This window comes from Denticeps clupeoides, chromosome 7 (genome assembly GCF_900700375.1).
Source record: "Denticeps clupeoides chromosome 7, fDenClu1.1, whole genome shotgun sequence".
In the NCBI taxonomy this organism is placed as follows: domain Eukaryota; kingdom Metazoa; phylum Chordata; class Actinopteri; order Clupeiformes; family Denticipitidae; genus Denticeps; species Denticeps clupeoides.
In genome coordinates this window covers 1,805,752-1,832,331 of record NC_041713.1, presented here as the reverse complement: position 1 = coordinate 1,832,331, position 26,580 = coordinate 1,805,752, and the positions used below count along the sequence as shown (strand labels likewise).

The 26,580-nt window shown below is 48.2% G+C and overlaps 3 protein-coding genes and 1 non-coding gene across 7 annotated transcripts; all 4 read left to right on the top strand.

Annotated features, from left to right (window-relative positions):
• Positions 1–861: 861 nt before the first annotated feature.
• Positions 862–10,099, top strand: cdc42ep1b (CDC42 effector protein (Rho GTPase binding) 1b). 3 transcript variants are annotated; one of them, XM_028986725.1, is made up of 4 exons: positions 862–1,008; positions 5,457–5,948; positions 6,363–6,852; positions 8,977–10,099. In XM_028986725.1, exons 3-4 carry the CDS (start codon positions 6,396–6,398, stop codon positions 9,537–9,539), a joined length of 1,020 nt encoding a protein of 339 aa, XP_028842558.1. In that variant the 5' UTR covers positions 862–1,008; positions 5,457–5,948; positions 6,363–6,395; the 3' UTR covers positions 9,540–10,099. The 3 variants fall into 3 exon arrangements, with proteins under 3 accessions (XP_028842558.1, XP_028842556.1, XP_028842555.1); XM_028986723.1 differs by having other exon boundaries at positions 6,188–6,852; XM_028986722.1 differs by having other exon boundaries at positions 5,457–6,852.
• Positions 10,100–10,327: 228 nt separating this feature from the next.
• Positions 10,328–15,141, top strand: pick1 (protein interacting with prkca 1). 2 transcript variants are annotated; one of them, XM_028987669.1, is made up of 12 exons: positions 10,328–10,555; positions 10,653–10,764; positions 10,873–11,019; positions 11,155–11,221; positions 11,302–11,391; positions 11,480–11,533; positions 12,101–12,163; positions 12,236–12,369; positions 12,461–12,553; positions 12,630–12,680; positions 12,765–12,909; positions 13,995–15,141. In XM_028987669.1, the coding sequence occupies exons 1-12, from the start codon at positions 10,515–10,517 to the stop codon at positions 14,225–14,227; spliced, it is 1,230 nt and encodes a 409-aa protein (XP_028843502.1). In that variant the 5' UTR covers positions 10,328–10,514; the 3' UTR covers positions 14,228–15,141. The 2 variants fall into 2 exon arrangements, with proteins under 2 accessions (XP_028843502.1, XP_028843503.1); XM_028987670.1 differs by having other exon boundaries at positions 10,873–11,001; positions 13,995–15,059.
• A 2,840-nt stretch (positions 15,142–17,981) lies between these two features.
• trnar-ccu (transfer RNA arginine (anticodon CCU)) lies at positions 17,982–18,054 on the top strand. Its single transcript has one exon. It is a non-coding gene; the product is annotated as a tRNA-Arg (tRNA).
• plbd1a (phospholipase B domain containing 1a) lies at positions 18,018–22,984 on the top strand. Its single transcript, XM_028987668.1, has 11 exons — positions 18,018–18,251; positions 18,361–18,583; positions 18,678–18,761; positions 18,853–18,994; positions 19,079–19,219; positions 19,296–19,440; positions 20,740–20,940; positions 21,007–21,147; positions 21,234–21,419; positions 21,939–22,045; positions 22,654–22,984. The coding sequence occupies exons 1-11, from the start codon at positions 18,188–18,190 to the stop codon at positions 22,828–22,830; spliced, it is 1,611 nt and encodes a 536-aa protein (XP_028843501.1). The 5' UTR covers positions 18,018–18,187; the 3' UTR covers positions 22,831–22,984.
• Positions 22,985–26,580: the final 3,596 nt, after the last annotated feature.

Sequence of the window (26,580 nt, the reverse complement as noted above, 5' to 3'; positions counted from 1 at the left end):
GGAACGTAGCAGAGGGGGGGTGTGGAGAATTTGTATACCCTGTATACAAATTAATCTTCAATGCACATGCTACCTGAAGAGCAATTATTCCACTATTATCCCACTTTGTTACATTATCGTTATGCCTCTCAGGTCAAAGTGTCTTACACTGGGACACGTGGGAGTAAAGTGGGGTTTGAAGATGCAGCCTTTTGGTAATTTGGGTCATAGGTTACATTTTTACCCACTAGACAGTTCATGGCCGTTGAATGTTTTTGAATCGTACCCTTTATGTGCATATGATAAAGATGATAAAGGTGATATTTTTTTATTAAAGCTTCTGCTACACAAAGCGCAAAAGAACGCAGCGCTTGTCTGAACGAAGGCAGACAGACAGGGCTTCACCTGGAGGCGATCCATGCTGAGCGCAGCGCTGCGGCCGCTGAATGCCACTCAGTGTTTGACCCCCACTGGCCCCAGAGAAACTGGGAGCTGGCTGAGGTCACCAGAGGTCAAAGATTTTTAGCAGATTAGCCCCATAACTACTCTCGATGAGCTTCAAGAGGTCGTCACCTGAAATGCTTCTCCAACAGTCTTGAAGGAGTTCCCAGAGGTGTTTAGCACTTGTTGGTCCAGCTCACCCCAAACCATCTGGACTGGGTTCAGGTCCGGTGACTGTGGAGGTCAGGTCTCCACTTTTTGTTAAGTACAGAACTCCACATGTGTTCATTCATAGTTTTGACGCCTTCAGTGAGAATCTACCAACGTAAATGGTCATGAAAACACGTTGAATGAGAAGATGTCCAAACTTTTGGTCTGTACTGTAGAGAGAGAGAGAGTGGCGTTGTCGCTGCGGAGTGTCCCCTGACGTCCCCGGTCGTCTGCTGCGGTGATTTGACGGCGCCCGGCGCCGCGCCTCTTCCCTCCTTCCTCCTTCCTCCTCCTCCTCCTCCTCCTCTCTTCTCCTCCGCGCTTTTCTGCGCGCCGCCGCTGCAGAAGCCGCTTCACGGTGACGCGCTCCGGTCCGAGGTGAGTTTACGCGCGTTTAGAACGTGTTCCGCGGCGGCAGCGAACTTCTTCCAGAAGCGCGACCTCGCAATGCCGTTTCTGTGAATGCATGCGCCATAAAAGGCATTTTAAAATGAACACTCTGCATAACACAGCGTGTGTGTGTGTGTTGACGTGTAATTCGCGCCAAATGCAGCCTCTTGCATGTTCGATTTGTTTGTCCTCTTTTCTTTGCAGTAAGACGCATGCGTGTTTTGTGGTAGGATAGTTCTTTAAGAAGCTGCAGCACCCCGCTGGTGTCCAGGAACCGTGAGGAACCATGTGAGCAGCTGCCAGGTCGAAGTCTATCTGCAGTAGAACAGTCGGGGGGTTCTCAGAGGACCCCACGCTCTGGTGGATCCTGGAGGATCCTGGTGGACAGTGTGATGACCTGTACAAATTAAAAGCAGCTCAGATGAGGTTGAGGGTTCCAATGGTGGCCTGTGGTGAGCGTTTGGTGGATCCTGGTGGATCCTGGTGGATCCTGGTGGACAGTGTGATGACCTGTACAAATTAAATGCAGCTCAGATGAGGTTCAGGGTTCCAGTGGTGTCCTGTGGTGAGCGTTTGGTGGATCCTGGTGTACAGTGTGATGACCTATACAAATTAAATGCAGCTCAGATGAGGTTCAGGGTTCCAGTGGTGTCCTGTGGTGAGCGTTTGGTGGATCCTGGTGTACAGTGTGATGACCTGTACAAATTAAATGCAGCTCAGATGAGGTTCAGGGTTCCAGTGGTGTCCTGTGGTGAGCGTTTGGTGGATCCTGGTGGATCCTGGTGGACAGTGTGATGACCTATACAAATTAAAACCAGCTCAGATGAAGGTGAGGGTTCCAGTGGTGGCGTGTGGTGAGCATTTGGTTGATCCTGGTGGACAGTGTGATGACCTATACAAATTAAAACCAGCTCAGATGAAGGTGAGGGTTCCAGTGGTGTCCTGTGGTGAGCGTTTGGTGGATCCTGGTGGACAGTGTGATGACCTATACAAATTAAAACCAGCTCAGATGAAGGTGAGGGTTCCAGTGGTGGCCTGTGGTGAGCGTTTGGTGGATCCTGGTGGACAGTGTGATGACCTATACAAATTAAAACCAGCTCATATGAGGTTGAGGGTTTCCAGTGGTGGCCTGTGGTGAGCGTTTGGTGGATTCTGGAGATTGGTCAGATTGGTACGGTCTCCGTTTGTCCCGAGGAGATGCCTGCGACCATTAAAACCGAGTTCAGAGTCAGCAGTCATGCCGGCCGGCCGTGTCGTCGCCGTGTTGTTCTTGAAACACAAAACCCTTAAGAAACAGTCACTGGACTGAGGCAACGAAGCCAACTTTTGTCCGCTGGACGGACGCCCACCCTGAGATGAGAAGGAGCATGAAGAGAACAAAGGGGGGGGGGTGGAAAACGCTGTGGAGTTTCGAATTTGATCGCAGTGGGGTTATACTGGGACAAGATGGGGACGCAATTCATCCCAAACGGCCCACACACAAACACTGAATGCCAGTGCTGGCATGCGGTGCACTGTACCGAAGCTGCGGTCTCGCTCTAGAACCGTTCTCTGGCGGCCCGGCTCTCGCTGTGTTGACCCGGCCAATCGCAGGAAGAAGAGGCCGCGTTCCTCATCAGAGCCTCGCCAACACGCTGTTCCCATTACATACCCTCGCGGCGGCGAGGGGCCTGTTTACGGACGTGCACAGGTACAATTAAACAGCAAATCACATGATACGCGATGCCTGGAATCCCCTCGGCGTAAACACAGCACGCGCTCCACGTTCAGGCCAGTTTCCACCGGGCATTTTAAAAGCGGAACTAACAGGAACTGGAGTCCAGAGCACCCTGGGTTCTCCTTGTGGTTCTGGAATGAGCACGTATGAGAGTAAAAGACCGGTTCCGGTCTTTGGTCCAGATAAAGATCGATGCTGCTTGCGCCCACGGATCCTTCTCTGTTTAACTTGCTGCAGCAATGTTCTCTCATTAGATGTCCCTAAAAAAAAACACGTCAGCTCAGATTTCTGTTTCTGCATGAAGTACCGTGACTTGAAAAGGCCGGATATGCGGGACAACAGAAATCCAGAATAATGAATGTGCATTGGCTCTGCCCAGCTGTTTTGGCCTGTTCTAAGTTAATGAAAAAGCGTTTTTCTAGTCCAGGGAGCTTATAAAGTGGAAGACTTGCATTCCATTGGATCTCGAGGTAGTTTGTTCTCTGACGAACTGGAGGGTGGTGCAATAATGAGTGCCTGCAGTGACCGAGGGGGGAATGGAAATGATGGCGACCGAGAGTAGGGAAAAACTTCGAGCTGAGTCCCCTCTGGCTCTGCTGTTCCTGTGTAGAACTCTGCGCCTTGCACACGGCCACGAGAACCCTCCAGACCTCCTGCAGGCCAGCAGTCCTGGATGTACACGCGTCCACACGCGCTCCCGTATTGCACACACAAAAAGACAGACGACATACAGCATGAACCCTCGGGCTGCATGTTGGAGATCTGCTCTGTCCCATCAGCCGTCTAGCGATATGGAGCCCCAATCGTGCCGATGGTGATCGGCGCCAGCTGGACGTCACAATGGTGGAGGTTCCTTGGAAGTTTGGCGCTGCATTTTTGCAAACGGTCAGGATGAATAGTGTCCTTAAACGCTGAAAACCAGGCAGAAACTTATCTGGCCCCAGTTGTATTGTACAGGATTACAACCTCAGACACGCAGCCAATATCAGTAAGAGCATTGGCCGTTCGATTGCCTGTGTGTTCGGATGGCATCAAATGAACGCGGACTACGATATTTCCGGCTCAACTTTTTAACTAGAATATCACCAAGCAACATCATTATGATGTAATCGATTATGTTCTGCCCTGCATCAAAGCAGAATCGTCCACGATTGTGAGACACCCCTAGCATTTTATGTTGTGTAATTTTACCATACCGTACCATGTTTATGTAAAAGCACTTTAACACAACAAAGGAGCTGGCCAAAGTGCTGTACATTAAAATTAAAAATGTTATTTAAACTACCACGGATAAAACAGGCAGCAATTGATGCAAATTTGGCCAATCAGCATGAATTATTTCAAGCTGTACCTGAATAGCCTACATTTACATTCACAGCATTATCCAGACACCCTTACAATCGGTAGTTACAGGGACAGTCCCCCCCGGAGACACTCAGGGTTAAGTGTCTTGCTCAGGGACACGATGGTAGTAAGTGGGGTTTGTACCTGGGTCTTCTGGTCCATAGGCGAGTATGTTACCCACCAGGCCACTGCCACCCAGTATTATCTGCGTTTTGCACTTTTGTCGAGTCCTCATTACTATCCCCAAAACACAAATTTTGACCAATCACTGCACGTCCTACATTTTGCACCACTCAAACGAAGTCAGTTTTACCGAACTTGCCGACACGTGCGACAGGACGCTGCCGTGTTGGACGTGCCGACGCTGCCTTCTACTGGCAATGCACAAGGCGCAGAACACAGACGTTCACGCGCCAACATCTGAACTCAACAAAAAAACAACACACCCGCTCCTCAGAAACCGTTTATACTAGACAGCCACCAATTGGCTGACGCCAACGTCACTCGCACATTTTGTACCGCATGCAACGATGTGGTGGAACACAAAGGAAAGTTGTCGGTTGAACAGCTGCAGACATGCGCGGCCAGCCAAGGCAAATCGCCCAGCAACCTTTCCCAGGAAAAACGATTTCGATTTCAATTTCAAATTTTATTTGTCACGTACACAGTCATGCACGGTATGATATGCAGTGAAATGCTTTTAGCGACTGTACAGACCACAGTATTGCAAATATTGCAAGTATACAATGAACCAATATGGAAATATTGCAAACATAACCAAATATTACACTTTTGTGTCTTTAACATAAAATATGTGGAACAGGTAGGGTGAAGGTGTGCAAATGAGTGGAAGTCAATGTATAAAGAAGAGTAGAAAAAGAGCAGAAATGTTGTGTAAAGAGCAACTTTTCATTAAAATTGCTGCATTTAAGATTGCAACAATCACAAAAGTTGATCGCAAAAATCCCGGAGGGAGCGACTAAACGGCGGCTTAACCAAACCGGTGGTCAGTCGTTAATAAGCCTGAGGGATCAGAGTAAAAAGCATCGTCACACCCCTGAGACTCCCAGCAGGCTGGACTGGGGTATGCGGCGCATTCCAGAATACAAGTTTAAATTCGGATTTTTTTCCATTCAGCTCAGTTTGTTGATCATATCGATTTGGGGGTTACACAGGGTGGGGTTCACATTTGCTCCCTAAAAATGCCTGAAACCAGTGTTTTTGGCAACAGTGCTGTTCATCTAAAGCTTTAATTTGATTTACATGTTAGAGGTCACAGGTCACATGTTAGTTGCACCCCGGCTTTTTTGTTAGTGGAACCTGAATGACGGGTGAAAATGGAACTGCGCTAACGTCACTTTCTTCTCCTCCCCAGTTCCGTGTCTCTGAAGACTCTCTGCGTCCCGCTGTGAGAACCTGTCTGTGGGGAACCCGTGGATGGCGGCGAGCTAAGTGGATTGCGTGAGGTCGAGGCGAGCGAGCGGGAGAGTATCGGGCCGAGAGGGGAGGGAGGGACGACCTAATCCCCCCCCCGGCTAATCCGGGACGCGGCCAACCCCCCGCGAGCTGTCATTCTCCCCTCGAGGCTCAGACAACACACAGCCATGGATTAGCGCCCTTTAACTTACTGCTGTCTAATTTGCTGGAGAGAAGGAGAGGGGCCGTTAACCCCGGCGGGTTTTATCTAAACGCCCGTCCTGACGTCGTACTTCACAATCCACCCTAAAGAGAGCAGGAACCATCATCTGAGATGCTCACCAAGGTACCACGTAGGTTAGGACCGAAGTGAAGCACGGAGGATCAGCATCCCTCTCGGCGGGCTCTGGTGCCGAGTCACGGGAGGAGGAGGAGAAGTCCAGGCTCGAAGGTGTGTTAGACCCGTCAAAATCCAATTATCCTATTTATAACCTGTGGGTGTGCAGGGCCGAGTTCTACGCCTTGCCACACCAGAACTCCCAGTGTATGTAGGGCCTGCAGACGTCAGGGGACATCGCATGGCTAATGAAGGCTCGTTTTGTGGATTTAGAAAGGATCTGAGGACATTACCCTTGTGGTAAGAACCCAGGAGTAAAGGAACCTCCACAATAAAAGCCTTTCCTTATTTAGCTTTTCCTGGAGCAACCCCAGTCCTCCGGGCGGAGGGAGGACCGACCCCGAGGACGCAAGGGACCACACAACTAGTGGAGAATCGCAATTAAAATTCGTCAGGACAGGGAGTGAACATGTGGTCCCTCAACTCAGCTCTCTGATCTGAGGTCAGTGCTTCTTTGTTTTGACGCAGGAATTAAATTAAGGGATCGTTCATTTTGCCACCATGAGTCTGGGAAAGCTGCCCGGCATTAAGGGCCTGGTGTCAAGCTCTCAGGGGAGGCGGCGCTTCAAGAGTGACCTCTCCGTGGACATGATCAGCCCGCCACTCGGCGACTTCCGCCACACCATGCACGTGGGGCGCGGCGGGGACGTTTTTGGCGACACCTCCTTCCTCAGCAACCATGGCGGCAGCAGAGAGGCGGGGCCTAGTGGACCAGAATCCCCGACCAGCGCCTCGAAGACGGCCGGCTTTTTCAGCCGCACCCTGCGCCATGTGTACAAGACCCCGGCGCCCCGACCGAGGGAAGGGTCACACGACTTCTCGCCTCCGCCGCCGCCCGTCTCGCCCATCATCAAGAACGCCATCTCGCTGCCACAGCTGAACATGGAAAACGGCTGCCTGGCGAGGGCGCTGTTCCCCAGCTCAGTCAGCTCTCCAGAGGACTCGCTCTTCACCTACGGTAAGGTGGGCCATGATGGCATCAAGTCACCGTCCCCACACACTGCTCCCCGGGCGTCTGTCATGGCTGCCCACTGCTCACTCAGGGTGATGGGTTAAATGCAGAGGACGCATTTCACTGTGCGCACCGTGTGCTGTGCTGCTGTGTATCACATGTGACAATCACTTCACTTCACTTTACTTCTTCTTCTCCCTTCGGCTCCTCCCGTTAGAGGTTGCCACGGCATTTGGTGAAATACGCTGTCACGTGCGTCTCCAGTGGCTGGGTTATCAGTACGTTCAAGTTAAAGTGCCGATAAAGTGTTGGTAGTGGGTGTGGTCCCAGTTTGTGACGTCCAGTGACAACCTCTGTTTAAAGGGTATTAGTGAAAGAACAAGGAAACAGAGGAGAAAGGGAGGAGATGGAAGCAGTAGTGACAGGGAGACACTCTGGGATAAATGTCTTTCTCAGGGACACAATGGTAGTAAGTGGGGTTTGAACCTGGGGCTTTGTGCTGTTTTGTTCACATGTGAGTGTTTTACCCACTAAGCTACTACACACCTGGACGTGTGACATATTGACTGGTGTGCGCATCATGTGTTCAGGCTCCTCCCCTCTTTAAACGTAAATAGAAATATGAAGTATGCACAGTTCCAGATGCACTGATCAATCACAGCAGAATGTCAGGTGAAGCCTATAATACTGATGTTCTCCTCAAGCATCTAGCATCTGTGGGATCTTATCCATGGAGGCTGGAGACCTTTACGACTGAATAATTATTTATGGGAAAGTCTTGTTCGTGGTCCCACTTTAAGCCTCTTGCTGAGTCACTGCAGTCGCTGGGGCAACACCTGTACACGGGTACAACGCCCCGACAAACAGACCGACGCCCGCCGTCAGCTGCAGCAGCGTGGAGAATGAGTCATGTCCTCGGGAGCCGTGCAGATATGATGGGGCTCAGTATGGATTGCTGTGTGCCATCGTAAGCAGGATGTCTGGAATTACCCCGGTTTTCAGGGTTATTACCCAACTCCCAGGGAATTCGCGCCCCCGAGACTCTTTTTTCCGCAGCAGTTTCGCACCCCGCGTGCCTCCGGGGGCTCTGAAAGGAAACCCAGAAAAGCGCACCAGGCGTAAATTCAGCAGTTGCCCCGGGGAGGGATCCGAGGCCCTGTGGAATGTCCGTGGGAAGGGCCAGCGTGCCCCAAACAAAGTGGGTGCAGACTGCCGCCTCCTGGCCATAAAACAGCAGGCGATCCTGCAGATGCCACCTTATTGTAGTCATGAGGAATGCACTGGTTTTTACTATTTTTACAATAATAGTTTGCCCAGTACCAACTTTCTGTCTGTTTGGTGGGACTTGCTTTAAATAGTCTTAAATTCACTGTTCCTAAATTAAGGCCTCAAACGTTAAAAATAAAAATCCAGAAAAAAAATGAACCGCCACTGTACTCACAAACAGTCCAAATGGAGGATATGGCAGACGGCCCCTGGTGGCTTGCAGCAGTACATGTATTATGAGTCTGTTAACGTTGACAAAGGCTAAAAACCTACCGAAATTTGAAAGGAAGAACAACATATCAAATAATAAGTTAAAATACAATTGATACTGTGTTTTAGAAGAGCATCACAGTGTCTTCAGAAAAGAAACTGTGAAAAAAATCTTCATTGTTAAAAAGGAACTTTTTAGCCTGTCCATGTATTCAATCATGCGATGTTAATAAATAATAATAAGTAAAATATTCATAAGTGTAAACATGAATAAGGATGCCGATATTATTGGTTATTTGTCCTAATAATTAATATCGTCTGAAAATGACACACAGCCCATATATCAGCCCATAAATGTGCTAAAGCGCAGGTTCTCAGACTTTTTACAATGACGACCACCTTGCAAACTATTTGGCTGCATGAAAAAGGTAGATCAAGCTTTATGAAATATTCTAATTTTTTTTAGCTGCACTAGTAAACAGACAACATCATTTTAAAAGGTTCCCCATTGATGCGTCTCAGCCCCAACCGGAGCCCTTTCCAGAGCAGGACCCACAGGAGCTGGATGCACTTCCTGTTGCATTTACTCCGGCTTCTAGCAGCGCCACAAAATGTGAATGGTCTGTCGCTCATTGTTGTCCTCTGTTTCTGTAGGAGTCCAGTCCGGTTTCGTCACCTTGCCTCGCCTGTCCCGCCTTGACAAACATTCCCAAGACGTTCCTGGATCATTCTCCCCGGATGTCCGCCGCAGCTCGCTCCCTGACAGCGGCTTCGGGATGGCCCGCTCGGACTCGCTTGCCTCGTTCACCATCGACTTGGGCCCGTCCCTGATGAGTGAGGTGCTGGGCATGATCGACAGCCCCGGCAGCCTCAGAGCGTCCGAGGAGGCCGAGGACGGCCAGAGTTCTGTCGGAACGATGGTGGCGGAGTCGTCCGCCTCCGAGGACTCGCCGCTTCGCTGTTGCAGTCCGGACTGGGCCATCGAGGGGCAGGACGCGGGCGAAGGGGACGGGGACTCCCCGGTGACGGCGGCCGTCCCGGTGCGCGTGGAGCCTGGGATGGAGGCCGAGCGCTTCCAGCACGCGGCGGACGTGCTGGCGCGACACTACGGAGGCGGCGCTCTTCTGAAGGGCCATCAGCGAAGCATCTCCCCGATACACAACCACAGAGGTGCCATTTATGACCTTCCCGACGATGAAGAGGAGATCAAAGTGTAACATTTTCATGCATCAGTGTTAAATTTACATACTGTACAGTATTAACAAGCAACCGCTGTTCATGGGGACCAACAGCAGGAGCAGAGTGATAAAAATAAACTTTTTTTTTTTACATATATAATTATATGCAATGACGTACAAACCTTCAAAAAGACTTTTTATCATGCGAGGAGGGGGAACTTTTGTTGCATAATAGCTTTTGTAAATATAATATGAAAAAGAAAATTATTCATAACATCTGTAAGCATTTAACAGGGTTCAAACGTCAGTGATTTTATAGCAGAATTATAGCTCATTTTCTTTCTTTGAAAAGCAGCTGACTATTCACATAAGATGCGTCCTCCTGTATTACATGTGTGATTATATTCATACATGTATATTATGAATTATGCATATAACCGCACTGGCAGGACCTCATGACTTATGTTAAGATGTATCAGACTTACATGACGTTTATCTATGCAGTATTAATGAAGTTTTTTTTTTTTTGCATTCTTGTGTAGGAATTGTAAGCTGCACTATTCTTAGAAATGGACAAATAAAGGTGCATTTCTACAAAACTGCGTCATCGGGTTTTCACTTGTAATTATGGAAAGGAGAATATGCATTAAATACACTTTACAGCACACATGAGTATCTGCAGAGAATCGGAATTCTATTCTACGTCAACAGTTTATTAACTTATTAATAAAACACTTATTAACAAAATACTAGTACTAGAAACGTCCTCCGGGGGGGGTGAGCGTACGCTCGGCGTCGTTTCCGGTGCGTGCCGGAAGTGACGTGTACTGTCGCCGAGCCGGAGGAGAGGAGTCGGCCCCTCCGTCTCCGCTTCGCTTCTTCCTTCTCGTTGCCAGCCGAAGCTAAAGCTAATTAGCATCCGCCGACGCGACCCGCGTCCCTCATGTCGCCGTGGAGGTGACGTGACGTCCCTCGCACGACTGTCCGCGTCCCTCCCTCCGGAGCGCAGGAGAAATGTTCACGGACATGGACTACGAGCTGGAGGAGGACAAGCTGTAAGCGCCTGCGCGTCGCGCCGTATTTGAAGGCGTCTCCTTGTTTGTGACAGCATGTGTCACAGCATGTGTCACAGCGTGGCGTGTTTCGTTGCAGTGGCATCCCCACGGTCCCCGGGACTGTCACCCTGACCAAGGACGCGCAGAACCTGGTCGGGATCAGCATCGGCGGCGGCGCGCAGTACTGTCCCTGCCTGTACATCGTCCAGGTGACCGTGGCCCGTCGCACGCCGCCCTGCGAGGCGACAGGGAACGTGACACTTGTTGTGACACTCGTTGTCCCCCCCCCCCCCCCCCCCCCCCCCCCCCGTTTCCAGGTCTTCGATAACACGCCTGCGGCGCTGGACGGGACCCTGGCTGCCGGGGACGAGATCACCGGGGTGAACGGCAAGCCCGTGAAGGGGAAGACCAAGGTGGAGGTGGCGAAGATGATCCAGACCGTTCAGGTGGCTGGTGACACATTCGTATGTCCGTCCGGTGGGGTGAAGCCATCGTTCTGGTACCCGCGTCCTCGTGGCGCGACGGTGCCGCCGCCGATTTGTTGTTTTTAGCGTAGAAATGAACGGCTTTGTGACGTTCTGCTCCGCTCTCGAGGACAGGGTGAAGTGACGATGCACTACAACAAGCTGCAGGCGGACCCGAAGCAGGGCAAGTCCCTGGACATCGGTATGTCCGCTGGTGGCACGGCGGGGACGCCGCCGGGACGAACTCCCTCGCTAACTCCCTCTCTCCTCGCCATTTTTCAGTGCTGAAGAAGGTGAAGCACCGACTGGTGGAGAACATGAGCTCGGGGACCGCGGACGCCTTGGGGCTCAGCAGGGCCATACTGTGCAACGGTGAGGGTCACATGGTCACATGGCCTCGGTCACATGGCTGCGTTTTATTACACTCGTTTATTAACACCTGCGGGGGGCTTCTCCCCAGACGGCCTGGTGAAGAGGCTGGAGGAGCTGGAGAAGACGGCAGAACTTTACAAAGGTAACGCCTCCAGCCGGCTTTCTGTCCAGTCTCTACGTCCGGCGGCCATTTTGGTCCCCAGTCAATTTTCGGTCGACTAAAGGGGCGGAGCAACTAAGTTCCAGTTTTACCCAGACAGTATAGTACCGAGTAGAACAGAAAAAAATTCCTTTTTTCCTAGATAATCCCATGTGAAAGTGAAGTGCACACAGTGAAATTTGTCCTCTGTATTTAACCATCACCCTGAGTGAGCAGCGGGCAGCCATGACAGGCGCCCGGGGAGCAGTGTGTGGGGACAGGAACTTCATCAACGGGCCCTCAGTGGCACCTTCTGATTACGGGGTCGCTTTCTTAACCGCTAGGCCACCGCTGCCCCGATGAATTTCATAATTAAGAATAATATAATAAGATCTTATTATTATATCTTCCTCACCTTATGGACTCCAGATTACGCAACGTCCATTATTATGTAATAACAACGGGAGGGGGGGGGTTCGTACCCGGGTCTTGTGGTTAAATGATACGTTTGGTTGTGGTTATCGTCGCAGCATCCACGTCCCGCTCCTGACCTCTGACCTCGCTCCGCAGGGTTGATGGAGCACACGAAGCGGCTGCTCCGGGCCTTCTTCGAGCTGTCCCAGACGCACCGAGGTGGGTGGCGGTGCCGAGCGAGCTCCGCCCCGCGGCCTCGCTGGAACTGACCCGCGTTGCTTCTGCCTTCAGCCTTCGGCGACGTGTTTTCCGTGATCGGCGTGCGGGAGCCGCAGGCCGCCGCCAGCGAGGCCTTCGTGAAGTTCGCCGAGGCGCATCGCAGCATCGAGAAGTACGGCGTCCAGCTGCTCAAGACCATCAAGCCGGTGAGGCCGGCTCCGCCCCCTGCCTAACGCCGACGCCCACTCCTGTCCCCCGCCCGCTAAAACGGGGAGACGCTGTTCTTGTTTCGTTCAGATGCTCCATGACCTGAACACCTACCTGCACAAGGCCATCCCAGACACCAAGCTCACCATCCGCAAGTACCTGGACGTCAAGTTCGAGTACCTGGTGGGTCGAGAGCGCTGCACGCGCGTTCTAAAGGGGAACGTCGCTGGTCGTTTCAACTTTGTGTCTCTTTTCGCAGTCGTACTGCTTGAAGGTGAAGGAGATGGATGATGAAGAATACAGCTGCATCGTATGTGGATCTTGGTTTTTGCCTTCGAACCAGTTTATGGGCCCTACCTTCTCTCCATGTGTCGTGTGTGTGTGTGTGTGACAGGCCATGGGAGAGCCGCTGTATAGGGTCAGCACAGGGAACTACGAGTACCGGCTCATCCTGCGCTGCCGCCAGGAGGCCCGAGCTCGCTTCGCTAAGATGAGGAAGGACGTTCTGGAGAAGATTGAGCTTCTCGACCAGAAACATGGTGGGTTTTTTTTTGTTTGTTATTTATTTATTTTTACACTGGGTGCTAAAACTTTCCTTCTCTCCACCTGCATTTTTTTTTTATACTGGGTACTAAAACTCTCATTCTCTCTACACCTACAGTTTTTTTTATTTTATGAATTACATTTTTTTTATTATTATTATAATTATTTTTACACTGGGTACTAAAACTCTCCCTCTCTCTACCTGCAGTTCTTTTATGTCAATGTGCATTTTTTTATTATTATTTATTAAAAATTTTTTTCTTTACACTGGGTACTAAAACTCTCCTTCTCTCCACCTGCAGTTTTTTTATGTTATGAATTAAACATTTTTTTATTTACACTGGTTACTAAAATTCTCCTCTCCACCTACAGTTTTTTTATGTTATGAATTGTATTTTTTTTTTATTATTACTATAATTCTTTTTACACAGGGTACTAAAACTTCGCTCCACCTGCATTTTTTTTTTTTGTTATGAATTTTATTTATTTTATTTTTTTTACACTGGGTACTAAAACTCTCATTCTCTCTACCTGCAGTTTTTTATGTTATTAATTTGTATTTTTTTATTATTATTATTTATTTAAAAAACATTTACACTGGGTACTAAAACTCTCATTCTCTCTACCTGCATTTTTTATTATTATTATTTATTTTAATTTTTTTACAATGAGTACTAAAACTCTCCTTCTCTCCAACTGCAGTTTTTTATGTTATTAATTTGTATTTTTTTATTATTATTATTTATTTAAAAAAACATTTACACTGGGTACTAAAACTCTCATTCTCTCTACCTGCATTTTTTATTATTATTATTATTTATTTTAATTTTTTTACAATGAGTACTAAAACTCTCCTTCTCTCCAACTGCAGTTTTTTTATGTAATGAATTTTTATTTTTTACACTGGGTACTAAACTCTCCTTCTCTCCACCTGCAGTTTTTTATTTTATGAATTTGAATTTTCTTTTTTACACTTGAGTGATAAATCGTTCCCTCCACCTGTAATTTTTTTTTATGTAATGATTTTTATTTATTTATTTTTTACATTGGGTGTTAAAACGTTCCTTCTCTCCACCTGCAGTCCAGGACATCGTGTTCCAGCTTCAGCGCTTCGTCTCGGGAATGTCCCATTACTACGACGAGTGCTACGCCGTGCTGAAGGAGGCCGACGTCTTCCCCATTGAGGTGGACCTCACCCGCACGATGACCAACTACGGCGGCCAGTCGCAGTCCTACGCCGAGGAGGAGGACGACGAGGAGGAGGAGGGCGGCGCCGCAGAGAACGGGGCCGAGAAGCTGATCGATGACGACTGAGTCACTGCAGAGGCGTCACACACACACACACCCATAAATCACCACTACTGTTCTAACCAAAGATCATCAAAGCCTTTATTTATTCTAGAACCCGTCGTGGTGTTCATCTAGTCCAGTGACCAAAACGTTTCTTCTTATTGTGGACTTTGATGGATTCTTTTCCCGTTATAATATACGTTATATGAAGGTTTTTAATGTGAAAAACCATTTTAATGCTAGAAAACGGAACGGCCCGGAGGCCTGAAACTCAACACTGAAGGTTCCACTGGTCCTATCTCGTTACCGAAACCGGCTCTGTGTATTTATTCAGCTGTTTGCTTGCGGGGTGTACGGGTGTCTGACGCCTCTGTCTGGAAAATCCGCTGGTTTAGGGTGCCTTCTCACACCCGGAAGGGGCGGCCGGGTGTCGGTTCTAATCTTTGCATGCGGCATTATTTTCTTCGTGTGGGTATTTAAATTTTATATTTAAAAGAAAATATTTCTTCTTCCTTAACGGTTCAGGCGGTTTTGTTGGTGCACTACTTGTTCTGCTGCTTGTGGCCTGCTGTAACTTCTTCTCATCCTGTATTGGCTCTTTACCGAGACTGTAGATGTCGCTCATCATCATCATCATCAAGGAAGACCGATGAGGATCTGGACCACACACTCTTTAGTCGGTTCTGGTTCTGGGGCTCAGGTGGTGATGCCTGCTCGTTTCCTGGAACCTCCTGTCCTGATTACTGTATGGAGTGTCCCGCTGGATCACTGCTGATCGCTTCTCGAGTTGGTGTGTGTGTGTGTGTGTGTGTATGTGTGTGTGGTTTTGAGTAATTAAACGCTTGGTTTTGTTTGATTGGTCGCACATTTGTACCCCGACGTGACATTAACGTGTGTGAGTTGAGTATCAGTCCAAACATTAAAGATCATTTCACCGTGTCCTGGTGTCCGTTCTGAACATGAATCCGCTGAATGTGCAGTTCGGTTCCTGATGGCGATATATTCAGTATATGAACAGACAGGTACCGTTTACCGTGGTAAAATAGTCCTGAATAATGAACAGACAGGTACCGTTTATCGTGGTAAAATAGTCCTGAATAATGAACAGACAGGTGCCGTTTATCGTGGTAAAATAGTCCTGAATAATAAACAGACAGGTACCGTTTACCGTGGTAAAATAGTCCTGAATAATGAACAGACAGGTGCCGTTTATCGTGGTAAAATAGTCCTGAATAATGAACAGACAGGTACCGTTTATCGTGGTAAAATAGTCCTGAATAATAAACAGACAGGTACCGTTTACCGTGGTAAAATAGTCCTGAATAATGAACAGACAGGTGCCGTTTATCGTGGTAAAATATTCCTGAATAATGAACAGACAGGTGCCGTTTATCGTGGTAAAATAGTCCTGAATAATGAACAGACAGGTGCCGTTTATCGTGGTAAAATATTCCTGAATAATGAACAGACAGGTGCCGTTTATCGTGGTAAAATAGTCCTGAATAATAAACAGACAGGTACCGTTTACCGTGGTAAAATAGTCCTGAATAATAAACGGACAGGTACCGTTTACCGTGGTAAAATAGTCCTGAATAATAAACGGACAGGTACCGTTTATCGTGGTAAAATAGTCCTGAATAATAAATGGACAGGTACCATTTGAAGTGGTAAAATAGTCCTGAATAATGAACAGACAGGTGCCGTTTACCGTGGTAAAATAGTCCTGAATAATAAACAGACAGGTACCGTTTACCGTGGTAAAATAGTCCTGAATAATAAATAGACAGGTACCGTTTATCGTGGTAAAATAGTCCTGAATAATAAATAGACAGGTACCGTTTATCGTGGTAAAATAGTCCTGAATAATAAACGGACAGGTACCATTTACCGTTTGAAGTGGTAAAATAGTTCTGAATAATGAACAGACAGGTACCGTTTATCGTGGTAAAATAGTCCTGAATAATAAACAGACAGGTACCGTTTACCGTGGTAAAATAGTCCTGAATAATGAACAGACAGGTGCCGTTTATCGTGGTAAAATAGTCCTGAATAATGAACAGACAGGTACCGTTTATCGTGGTAAAATAGTCCTGAATAATGAACAGACAGGTACCATTTACCGTTTGAAGTGGTAAAATAGTTCTGAATAATGAACAGACAGGTACCGTTTATCGTGGTAAAATAGTCCTGAATAATAAACAGACAGGTACCGTTTACCGTGGTAAAATAGTCCTGAATAATGAACAGACAGGTGCCGTTTATCGTGGTAAAATAGTCCTGAATAATGAACAGACAGGTACCGTTTACCGTGGTAAAATAGTCCTGAATAATAAACGGACAGGTACCGTTTATCGTGGTAAAATATTCCTGAATAATGAACGGACAGGTGCCGTTTATCGTGGTAAAATAGTCCTGAATAATGAACAGACAGGTGCCGTTTATCGTGGTAAAATATTCCTGAATAATGAACAGACAGGTGCCGTTTATCGTGGTAAAATAGTCCTGAATAATAAACAGACAGGTACCGTTTACCGTGGTAAAATAGTCCTGAATAATAAACGGACAGGTACCGTTTATCGTGGTAAAATAGTCCTGAATAATAAATGGACAGGTACCATTTGAAGTGGTAAAATAGTCCTGAATAATGAACAGACAGGTGCCGTTTACCGTGGTAAAATAGTCCTGAATAATGAACAGACAGGTACCGTTTACCGTGGTAAAATAGTCCTGAATAATAAACAGACAGGTACCGTTTACCGTGGTAAAATAGTCCTGAATAATAAACAGACAGGTACCGTTTATCGTGGTAAAATAGTCCTGAATAATAAATAGACAGGTACCGTTTATCGTGGTAAAATAGTCCTGAATAATAAATAGACAGGTACCGTTTATCGTGGTAAAATAGTCCTGAATAATAAACGGACAGGTACCGTTTATCGTGGTAAAATAGTCCTGAATAATGAACAGACAGGTGCCGTTTATCGTGGTAAAATAGTCCTGAATAATAAACAGACAGGTACCATTTACCGTTTGAAGTGGTAAAATAGTTCTGAATAATGAACAGACAGGTACCGTTTATCGTGGTAAAATAGTCCTGAATAATGAACAGACAGGTGCCGTTTATCGTAGTAAAATAGTCCTGAATAATAAACAGACAGGTACCATTTACCGTTTGAAGTGGTAAAATAGTCCTGAATAATGAACGGACAGGTACCGTTTACCGTGGTAAAATAGTCCTGAATAATAAACAGACAGGTACCGTTTATCGTGGTAAAATAGTCCTGAATAATGAACGGACAGGTACCGTTTACCGTGGTAAAATAGTCCTGAATAATAAACAGACAGGTACCGTTTACCGTGGTAAAATAGTCCTGAATAATGAACAGACAGGTGCCGTTTATCGTGGTAAAATAGTCCTGAATAATGAACGGACAGGTACCGTTTACCGTGGTAAAATAGTCCTGAATAATGAACAGACAGGTGCCGTTTATCGTGGTAAAATAGTCCTGAATAATAAACAGACAGGTACCGTTTATCGTGGTAAAATAGTCCTGAATAATAAACAGACAGGTACCGTTTACCGTGGTAAAATAGTCCTGAATAATGAACAGACAGGTGCCGTTTATCGTGGTAAAATAGTCCTGAATAATAAACAGACAGGTACCATTTACCGTTTGAAGTGGTAAAATAGTCCTGAATAATGAACGGACAGGTACCATTTTAAAAAGTACCGTTTATAAACATGAAATGCCCCCAGCGGCAGCCGGAGCATCGTCCCGCCCCAGTGGCCTAATGGATAAGGCACTGGCCTCCTAAGCCAGGGATTGTGGGTTCGAGTCCCATCTGGGGTGTAGCGCTTTTTTTTTTTTTGCACCTTGTGACCGGAAGCCTTTCGCCGCCGCCGTTTTGCGGGGTTTATTTCGAACGGCGTAACTCCCCGCCCCAGCGGCCGGGACCGGTTCCTCGTCGCGTCTCGGAGGGAGCATGTGGAGCGGCGGCCTGTGCGCGGCTCTCGTCCTCAGCCTGGCGCTGGGGCCCGGAGCGCAGAGTGAGTTTCCGAGCGGAACCGGTTCCGACTTTTCCTCGCGTCCGACACCGAAAGCGGCGACACTGTTGCGCCTTCTGAGGTAACAGCGTGTCCGTGTCCCCGTCCCCAGACGTGAACAAGGCCACCGTGTACTGGGACGCGAGCCACAAGACGGTGCTGCTGAAGGAGCGGGTCCTGGAGGAGGGCGGCGACGCGTACGGCTACTTCAACGACTCGCTGGCCGCCACCGGCTGGGGCGTCCTGGAGCTCCGCGCCGGCTACGGCGACACCGCGGAGCCCGACGACGTGACTTACTTCCTGGCTGGATACCTGGAAGGCTTCCTCACCGCCGAGTAACGATCGTCGCCCCCACTGCGACACACTCATATTGTCATGTCGCCATGTCGCATGTACCAGATGCATGACGTTCCTTCTTCTTCTAACCAGGCAGATGTACGCCCATTACTTCAACATGTTCCCTCAGCTCATCAAGGACCAGAAGGTCCTCGCCGCAGTGAGAAGTTTCATGGAGTGAGTGTGACATGCCGGCCATCCTGCTTCTGCTCTAATGGACACGGGACAGTCCTAAAGTCCCTCCTGTCCCTCCTGTCCTTCCTCTCAGCAAGCAGGACGCGTGGACCAGGCAGCAGGTCCGACTGAACAGGAGCCGCGATCCCTTCTGGCAGCACGCCGGCTTGGTCGTGGCCCAGATGGACGGGCTCCAGGCCGGAGCGGCCCAGTGGGCCAAGCGCGCGGGTAAGAAGGTGAGTCCCGCCCCCGCCGGCCGACGCCCTTCCGTTTTTTTTTTGTTTTTTTTTTCATAATCTGACGCTCCGTGTGCCCTGCAGCCGCTGCCCATGTTCGCCGTGCAGTTCCTGAACGCCGTGGGGGACCTGCTGGACCTGATCCCGGCACTGGTGCCGGGGTCGCCGCCGCCGGCCGCCGGTTACAGGCGGCCCGAGATGGGCCACTGTTCGGCCCTCATCAAGGTGGGCGCCTCCCGCCGCGCCCGCGGGCCTTCCGCCGGGCCGCTCGCGTGACCCCGTCTGTGGCGGTTCTGTGCAGATGCTGCCGGGGTACGAGAACCTCTTGTTCGCCCACTCCAGCTGGTACACCTACGCCGCCACCATGCGCATCTACAAGCACTGGGACGTCCGCCTGGGCGAGCCCCACGCCGCCACCGGCAAGATGTCCTTCAGCAGCTACCCGGGTACGCCGCACCGGTGTCACTGTTTCTACCCCACGTCACGTCCGTGAGGTGAGAGTTGAGGCCGACGTCTGAGCCGGGCCCGGTCAGGTGAGCGCGGACTGAACCGTTTTCTTGCATCGATTTGTAAGCGCGTTCTGGCGGTCAGAGGGCGTTCTTTTCGAACGTCCGTGTCCTACAGTTGACACCCCAACACTTGACCCTTCTGCACACAAGGAAAAACAGAAAGGAAGAAACGTTGGGACGGAGTGATAGAGAGAGGGACCCCCTTCCAGGGTCGGGTGAGCCTGCAAGTGGTGTCAGTGCAGGGTTGGTGACGATTTGTCCAATAAGAGAAAAAAGTCCTACAGTTGTAGAGGTGGAGAAATCCAAAATGCAGCATAGAGCATCCGTCCATGTTGGAGGTACTGGACTGTGCAGAGTAGGTTTTAGTCCAGTGTCCTGGTGTACATTATGTGTCCATTATGATGCTGCTGGTCCACTTGAAGATCCCTGAAGCTGTAGTTGTCACGGTGGTGGTGGCTGTGGTGACCCTCTGAAAGTGAAAGTGAAGTGATTGTCACACGTGATACACAGCAGCACAGCACACAGTGCACACAGTGAAATTTGTCCTCTGCATTTAACCCATCACCCTTGGTGAGCAGTGGGCAGCCAGGTGCCCGGGGAGCAGTGTGTGGGGACGGTGCTTTGCTCAGTGGCACCTCAGTGGTACCTTGGCAGATCGGCGTCTGGTTCGTTTCATGCTGTGTCCTCGTTTAGCAGTTGTCAGGAACCAGGATTTATCTGCTGGTCTCTTCACTGGAGTTCTTGCCGGTAGTCGGGGCGCTTGATTCAGCGTCTCGGAGAGAACAAACAGAAGCAGCGGCAGACGGTGGCACCGTACGACCGGTACTGAAATACGTGGTAATTGTGGTATATTGGTGCTACAGTGGCCCTGGCCTGACTAGGGTGAATTTAACACTGTCTGTGTTTAACATTTACGGAATTTACCAGACGCCCTTATCCAGAGCGACTTACAGTCAGTAGTTACAGGGACAGTCCCCCCCCCCTGGAGACACTCAGGGTTAAGTGTCCTGCTCAGGGACACGATGGTAGTAAGTGGGGTTTGAACCTGGGTCTTCTGGTTCACAGGCGAGTGTGTTGAAGCGGACTTTATAATCGGCACCGTGTCAAAGTGAACGGGCCTTTAACAGAAGGCAGCGCCATCGCGATGCGTCGATTGTGAGACTCGCGTCAACTCCCCTGGCGTCCATCAGACGCGGCCGCTGCAGTCTCGTCTAGCGTCGCGTTGCTCCCCTGCAGGGTTCCTGGTGTCGCTGGACGATTTCTACCTGCTTGGCAGCGGCCTCGTAATGACCCAGACCACCAACAGCGTCTTCAACTCCTCGCTCTTCTCTGTGGTGACGCCCAGCAGCCTGTTTGCCTGGCAGAGGGTGCGACTGGCACACGCCTTGGCGCACAGCGGGGAGCAGTGGGCCCAGATCTTCTCCAGACACAATTCTGGTGAGGCGCTCGGTTCTCCTGCCGGCGCGCCGTTACGCTCCCTCTCACCTTCCGACCTCCGTGCAGGAACCTACAACAACCAGTACATGGTGGTGGACCTGAGCAAGGTGGCCCTGGGCCGGGAGCTTGACGACGGAGCCCTCACTGTGGTGGAGCAGATCCCCGGGCTGGTGGAATACTCGGACCAGACGCAGACGCTGCGTCGAGGTCAGACGTCCGTCACCGCGCGGCGCCATCTTCCCAGCGGTGAAAAAACGCGGAGGGAACTCGTGGAGCTCTGGTTGTCTCCCCAGGTTACTGGCCCTCCTACAACGTGCCGTTCCACCCCAGGATCTACGCCATGAGCGGTTATGAGGAGATGCGGAGGGAACATGGCTCAGAGTTCTCCTACGACCTCTGCCCCCGCGCCAAGATCTTCCGGCGAGACCAGGGAGCCGTGAGCGACCTGGAGGGCCTGAAGCGCATCATGCGATATAACGGTGGCCCTTCCTCCTTCTCCCCCGCTTCTTCTCTTTACTTTACTTTACTTTATTTAGCAGACGCTTTTATCCAAAGCGACCTACAAGAAGAAGACACCAGCAATTCTCGTTCGATTTCTATAGAATATTGAGTTTACAAACTAAGAGCCCTGATAAGGCTCAAACTTGTCAGTGAAGGACATGCTCAGAGATTGTTAGGTGCTAGACGAAGAAAAATTATAATGTATATATACATTTTTGTATTGTTTTGTGCAATGTGTACGCATGTGCGTGTGTAAGTGTTCGATTTGTCTGTAATATTTTTTGAACAAGAGGGTTTTCACCTGCTTCTTAAAAGTGGTGATAGTCTCGGCTAGTCGTGTGGAGGAGGGCAGGTTGTCCCACCAGCCAGGGACAACAACGGAGAACAGAGCTTCCCTTCCCTTCTCGCTTCCCTTTTCTGTGGTTGCAGAGCGGAACACGTTCTCACTTCCTGCTGAGTTGCTAATCGTGTTTTTTGGGGGTTTTTTTCCCCTCCAGACTATGAGCACGACCCTTATTCAGGCGGAGATCCGTGCAATTCCATCTGCTGTCGAAACGACCTGCAGCCAGACAGACCCAGTCCAGGAGGATGCTACGACACCAAGGTTTTTATTAATAATCTGGACGCCTGTCTCTACTGCTTCTTCCTTATTACATTTACATGTACGGCATTTACCAGACGCCCGTATCCAGAGAGACTTACAGTCAGTAGTTACAGGGACAGTCCCCCCTGGAGACACTCAGAGTTAAGTGTCTTGCTCAGGGATACTCACCCACCCCACTACCACCCTTATGTGACAGACGAATAAAAATAGATCATTTAACCATTTTGTGACTAATGGGTTATGAATAATTGGAACAAAGCGGTCTTGATTGACTGAAGAGGAGAGAACGTGCTTACATTTACAGCATTTATCAGACGCCCTTATCCAGAGCGACTTACAATCAGTAGTTACAGGGACAGTCCCCCTGGAGCAACTTAGGGTTAAGTGTCTTGCTCAGGGACACAATGGTAGTAAGCGGGATTTGAACCTGGGTCTTCTGGTTCATAGGTGAGTGTGTTACCCACTAGGCAACTACCACCCAAGCTTCAGATGAAGCTTGTCACGATTAATTTGGTGTATATTTTTAATATTATTATTTACATTTCTTTCAAAAATATCATCTTAACGTTGACTGATTCTTAGTCTTGGTGTTTTCTGTGTCGCTGCAGGTGACCGACTTCCACATGGCGCAGTCGTTCGTGGCGGAGGCGGTGAACGGCCCCACCACCGAGGGAGGCCTGCCCCCCTTCTCCTGGGACCGGTTCAACGGCACCGCGCACCGCGGCCTGCCCACCGTCTACAACTTCACCTTCGTCACCATGCAGCCGCTGCTCTTCGCACCCTGAGGAGCCCTCGGGCCGCTCAGGACGTCTGACTGTTATCCGTCCAGCTTTGTAGTGTGAGTGTTTTAAATCAGGGTCTATCTTAAATTTTCAATCGAATGTTTACAGCTTTAAAAGGAATAAAAAAAAAAAAAAAGGAATAAATCAAGCTTAGGAAGAGCTTTGATTATAAAGCCCTGTTTTGTGGGTATTCTCAGGGTCACGGATAAATCTTTTTGCTGCCTTATTGAATGAGGGTTGCTTCTGTGCTGGAGACAATCAGACTGCAAGTGGCACTTTGATTTAAAATAAATCTTGTCGAGTTGGTGTGCTGTGCTTTATTTGTGTGGAGTAATGAAGGGTGAAATGAGACTGAGATGATGATGATGGTGAAAGCCCATTGAAGTACCAGCGAAAAGACTGGCTGTCAACCCGACCGTGCATATACACAAACATCAGAATATAGGGCGTAGACGGGTCAGGAAGAACAGAATTACAAAAAAAACTGCACTCCAGTGAGGAGTAGGTTGAAAAAAATGAAAAAGAAGGACAGTACAGACCAAAGGTTTGGACACACCTTCAAATTCAATGTGTTTTCTTTATTTTCGTGACTATTTACGTTGGTAGATTCTCACTGAAGGCATCAAAAATTCTCACTGAAGGCATCAAAAGTTATGGACTTAACAAAAAAAGGTGAAATAAGTGAAAACATGTTTTATATTCTAGTTTCTTTGCTGTGATTACATCTTTACACACTCTTGGCATTCTCTCGATGAGCTTCAAGAGGTCGTCACCTGAAATGCTTCTCCAACAGTCTTGAAGGAGTTCCCAGAGGTGTTTAGCACTTGTTGGGGTCCAGCTCACCCCAAACCATCTGGATTGGGTTCAGGTCCGGTGACTGTGGAGGCCAGGTCTCCACTTTATGTTAAGTACAGAACTCCACATGTGTTCATTCATTAATAACTGGCCACCATTTTGAGGGAAGTCTGGTCTTTTTGGTTGAGTCTTAGAATCAAAAAATTAACATGACACGCCAGAGCCGAGATTGACAGACTGGCTAAACCAGACGTCTGCTATTTGCGTAGAGCCGCCATCCAGTGTGAATAGCATTGACACTGTGTCTTTACCTCGCTCTATTAAAACAGGGCTGGACGGGGTGTCTGTTTCAGCAATCTATTACACGTTAATATTATTCCTACTGAAGGTACCACCAGCACCCCCGATATAAGAATAGGATTATTAAATGTTAGATCTCTCACACCTAAAACGCTAATTGTTAATGAAATTATTACAGATCAGGGGTTCGATGTACTGTGCCTGTCCGAAACTTGGTTAAAACAAAACGAATTTGTAGAATTAAACGAGTCTAGTCCTCCTGGATAAACCCGGACATGGATTTAACTCTTCTCAGACTCTCTATACCAACATAACTCATGTAGTCTCACAAAGTTCATTCCACTAATGATTATTTATAGACCCCCTGGACCTTACTGCGAGTTTCTTAGTGAATTTACAGACTTAGTTTCCAACCTGGTTGTAGAGATAAAATATTAAAAAGAGATAAAAATGTAATACCTTGGTATAGTGATCACACTTAAGAAGACCGCCTGGAAATTAGAACGTAAATGGCGTCGAAGTAAATTGAACGTATTCAGAATAGCTTGGAAGGAGAGCCTACTTAACTATAAGAAGGCTCTTATCGCGGCTCGATCGACGTATCTCTCCTCTTTAATAGACAAAAACAAAAATAATCCCGGACTCCTGTTTAACACTATAGCCAAACTAACCAGGAATAAGACAGAAACGGATACTACCGCTCAATATCATCATAGTAGTGACGATTTTATGAATTTCTTTAATATTAAAATAGTTACGAATAGAGATAAGATTAAAAGCATAACAAACAGCTCCGTCGATATTAATATGGAAAATAATCTTGATCGCAGTCAGACCGATATCCAACCTTCCGTTTATATCAAAAATATATCACGTGGACTTGAGCCTTTTGACTTGACAAGACTTGCTGTTTCCCAGAAAATCTTTCAATGTCTGTGTATATGTGCGTCTGTGCGCTGTCGGCAAGACATCCAATCAAATTAGATCCACGTTGTTTTGAGCCAACAGCATCCATCCAATCAAATTACAGGACCAATGCAGTGGAACTCTCAAATAACGCGCCAGTTAGACAAAATGATACCAAAGATAGTTTCGTTCGGATATAAAAACTACGAGGTGGTCAACAAAAAACGAATAGCAGTATGCAAAACATGCGGGTCGAAGATTACAGACGGAGATGCAACAACTTCCAACTTCGTTCGACATTTGAAGTTGCACAAAGAACGGTAAGTTCTGAGTGAATGCTAACGCTTATTTGCTAACTTTTCTTTGCTGTGTAGTTAAATCAGTGAGGCTGTTGACGTCGCAAACTGGTAATCTGTCCACTGCGAGTTCTTTCCCTTAATTCGTACACTTATTAAAGTGATTTTTTAAAACCTGGTAGGGTGAGGTACTTATACATAACATTAGTCAATGTACAGTATCGCACACGGTCAGCAGCAGTGTGTATTTTAGCCACCAACAAAGACATACAATACATACATATTAGTGGTGGGCCGTTATCGGCGTTAAGGTGCTGTGTGAGACTCTTATCGGCGATAAAAAAAATATCGCCGTTAATCTATTCACAAAGTTGTGTTGGGAGCTGGGTCTATACTACGCAAGCTATTGTGCCGGAGTTAAATGGTTACACTAGATTTATAAGAATATTTCTTCTTTCTTGTGTCTTTTATGTTCTTATTTCCTAAAGACTTTTATTTTGTTTTTGAGACCCGGTTCAGGTCTCTTGGACACATGGCGCGAGTTGTGAGGTGCGTCGGGTTTGTGTGCATTTTATTTTTCATTTTAATTTATGTACATATTAGGAATATTTTGCATGTGTGTTATTTTGTGAATATTTTTTTAATGTTCTTTTAATACTGTATATTGTAGAGAGAGGTGCAGAAAGACGCGATGTTCTGACGCGACCTTGCTTTTTGTACAGAATACACTTTGCACAGAAAATCTCTTGGGTGTCATCTCATCATTTGTGGTTCAAGAAACGAAATCAAAAAGTTACACAACGCAGAAGGCGAGAACGAGTCTTCGAACTGTGAAATTACCACATCAAACGTGTCGTGGTAACATGGATGCAGCTATTTAACTGAATAAACAGTTGGTAAACACAAGTACATCTTATTTTCTGTGGGAAGTGTAGGAGACTAGTTGAAATGACGGAGAGAATAGCCGAGCTAGAGGAGCGCATCCGAAATTTATATTTAATTAGGGAAACAGAAGTCTTAATTGACTCTTTTCTAGTCCCGGACGCGCACCAGCCCAGTCAGCCGGTGAGCGTCTCTACCCCGGCGCCGGTACCAGTAGCGCCCTCCGGACAGCAGGGCAGTTGGGTGGCGACCCGCCAAGCTCCCCCACCACCTGGGCACCACACACCGGTTCGCGTTCAGAACCGCTTCTCCCCCCTCAGCGAGGCATCCGCTTGGTCCTACAGTCCACCGGCTCTAGTCATTGGAGACTCTGTAGTTAGAAACGTGAGGATACCGGCACCAGCGAATAAAACCCTGTGTTTTCCTGGAGCCAGAGCGCCCGACATCCGCGCAAATTTAAAATCGCTGGCAAAGAATAACCGCAGGTACTCCAGTATAGCGATTCACGTCGGCGCTAACCACGTCCGGCTACGCCAGTCGGAAATAACTAAAGATAATTTTATAGAGATGCTTG

Excerpts from the sequence above, each read along its gene's own strand:
- cdc42ep1b (XM_028986725.1), top strand. The coding sequence starts at position 6,396 with ATGAGTCTGGGAAAGCTGCCCGGCATTAAGGGCCTGGTGTCAAGCTCT. Across the intron at positions 6,853-8,976 it reads GGACTCGCTCTTCACCTACG|GAGTCCAGTCCGGTTTCGTC; the intron begins GTAAGGTGGGCC and ends CTGTTTCTGTAG.
- pick1 (XM_028987669.1), top strand. The coding sequence starts at position 10,515 with ATGTTCACGGACATGGACTACGAGCTGGAGGAGGACAAGCT. Across the intron at positions 12,554-12,629 it reads ACGTCAAGTTCGAGTACCTG|TCGTACTGCTTGAAGGTGAA; the intron begins GTGGGTCGAGAG and ends CTCTTTTCGCAG. Across the intron at positions 12,910-13,994 it reads GCTTCTCGACCAGAAACATG|TCCAGGACATCGTGTTCCAG; the intron begins GTGGGTTTTTTT and ends CTCCACCTGCAG.
- plbd1a (XM_028987668.1), top strand. The coding sequence starts at position 18,188 with ATGTGGAGCGGCGGCCTGTGCGCGGCTCTCGTCCTCAGCCTGGCGCTG. Across the intron at positions 19,441-20,739 it reads GTCCTTCAGCAGCTACCCGG|GGTTCCTGGTGTCGCTGGAC; the intron begins GTACGCCGCACC and ends GCTCCCCTGCAG. Across the intron at positions 21,420-21,938 it reads GCGCATCATGCGATATAACG|ACTATGAGCACGACCCTTAT; the intron begins GTGGCCCTTCCT and ends TTTCCCCTCCAG.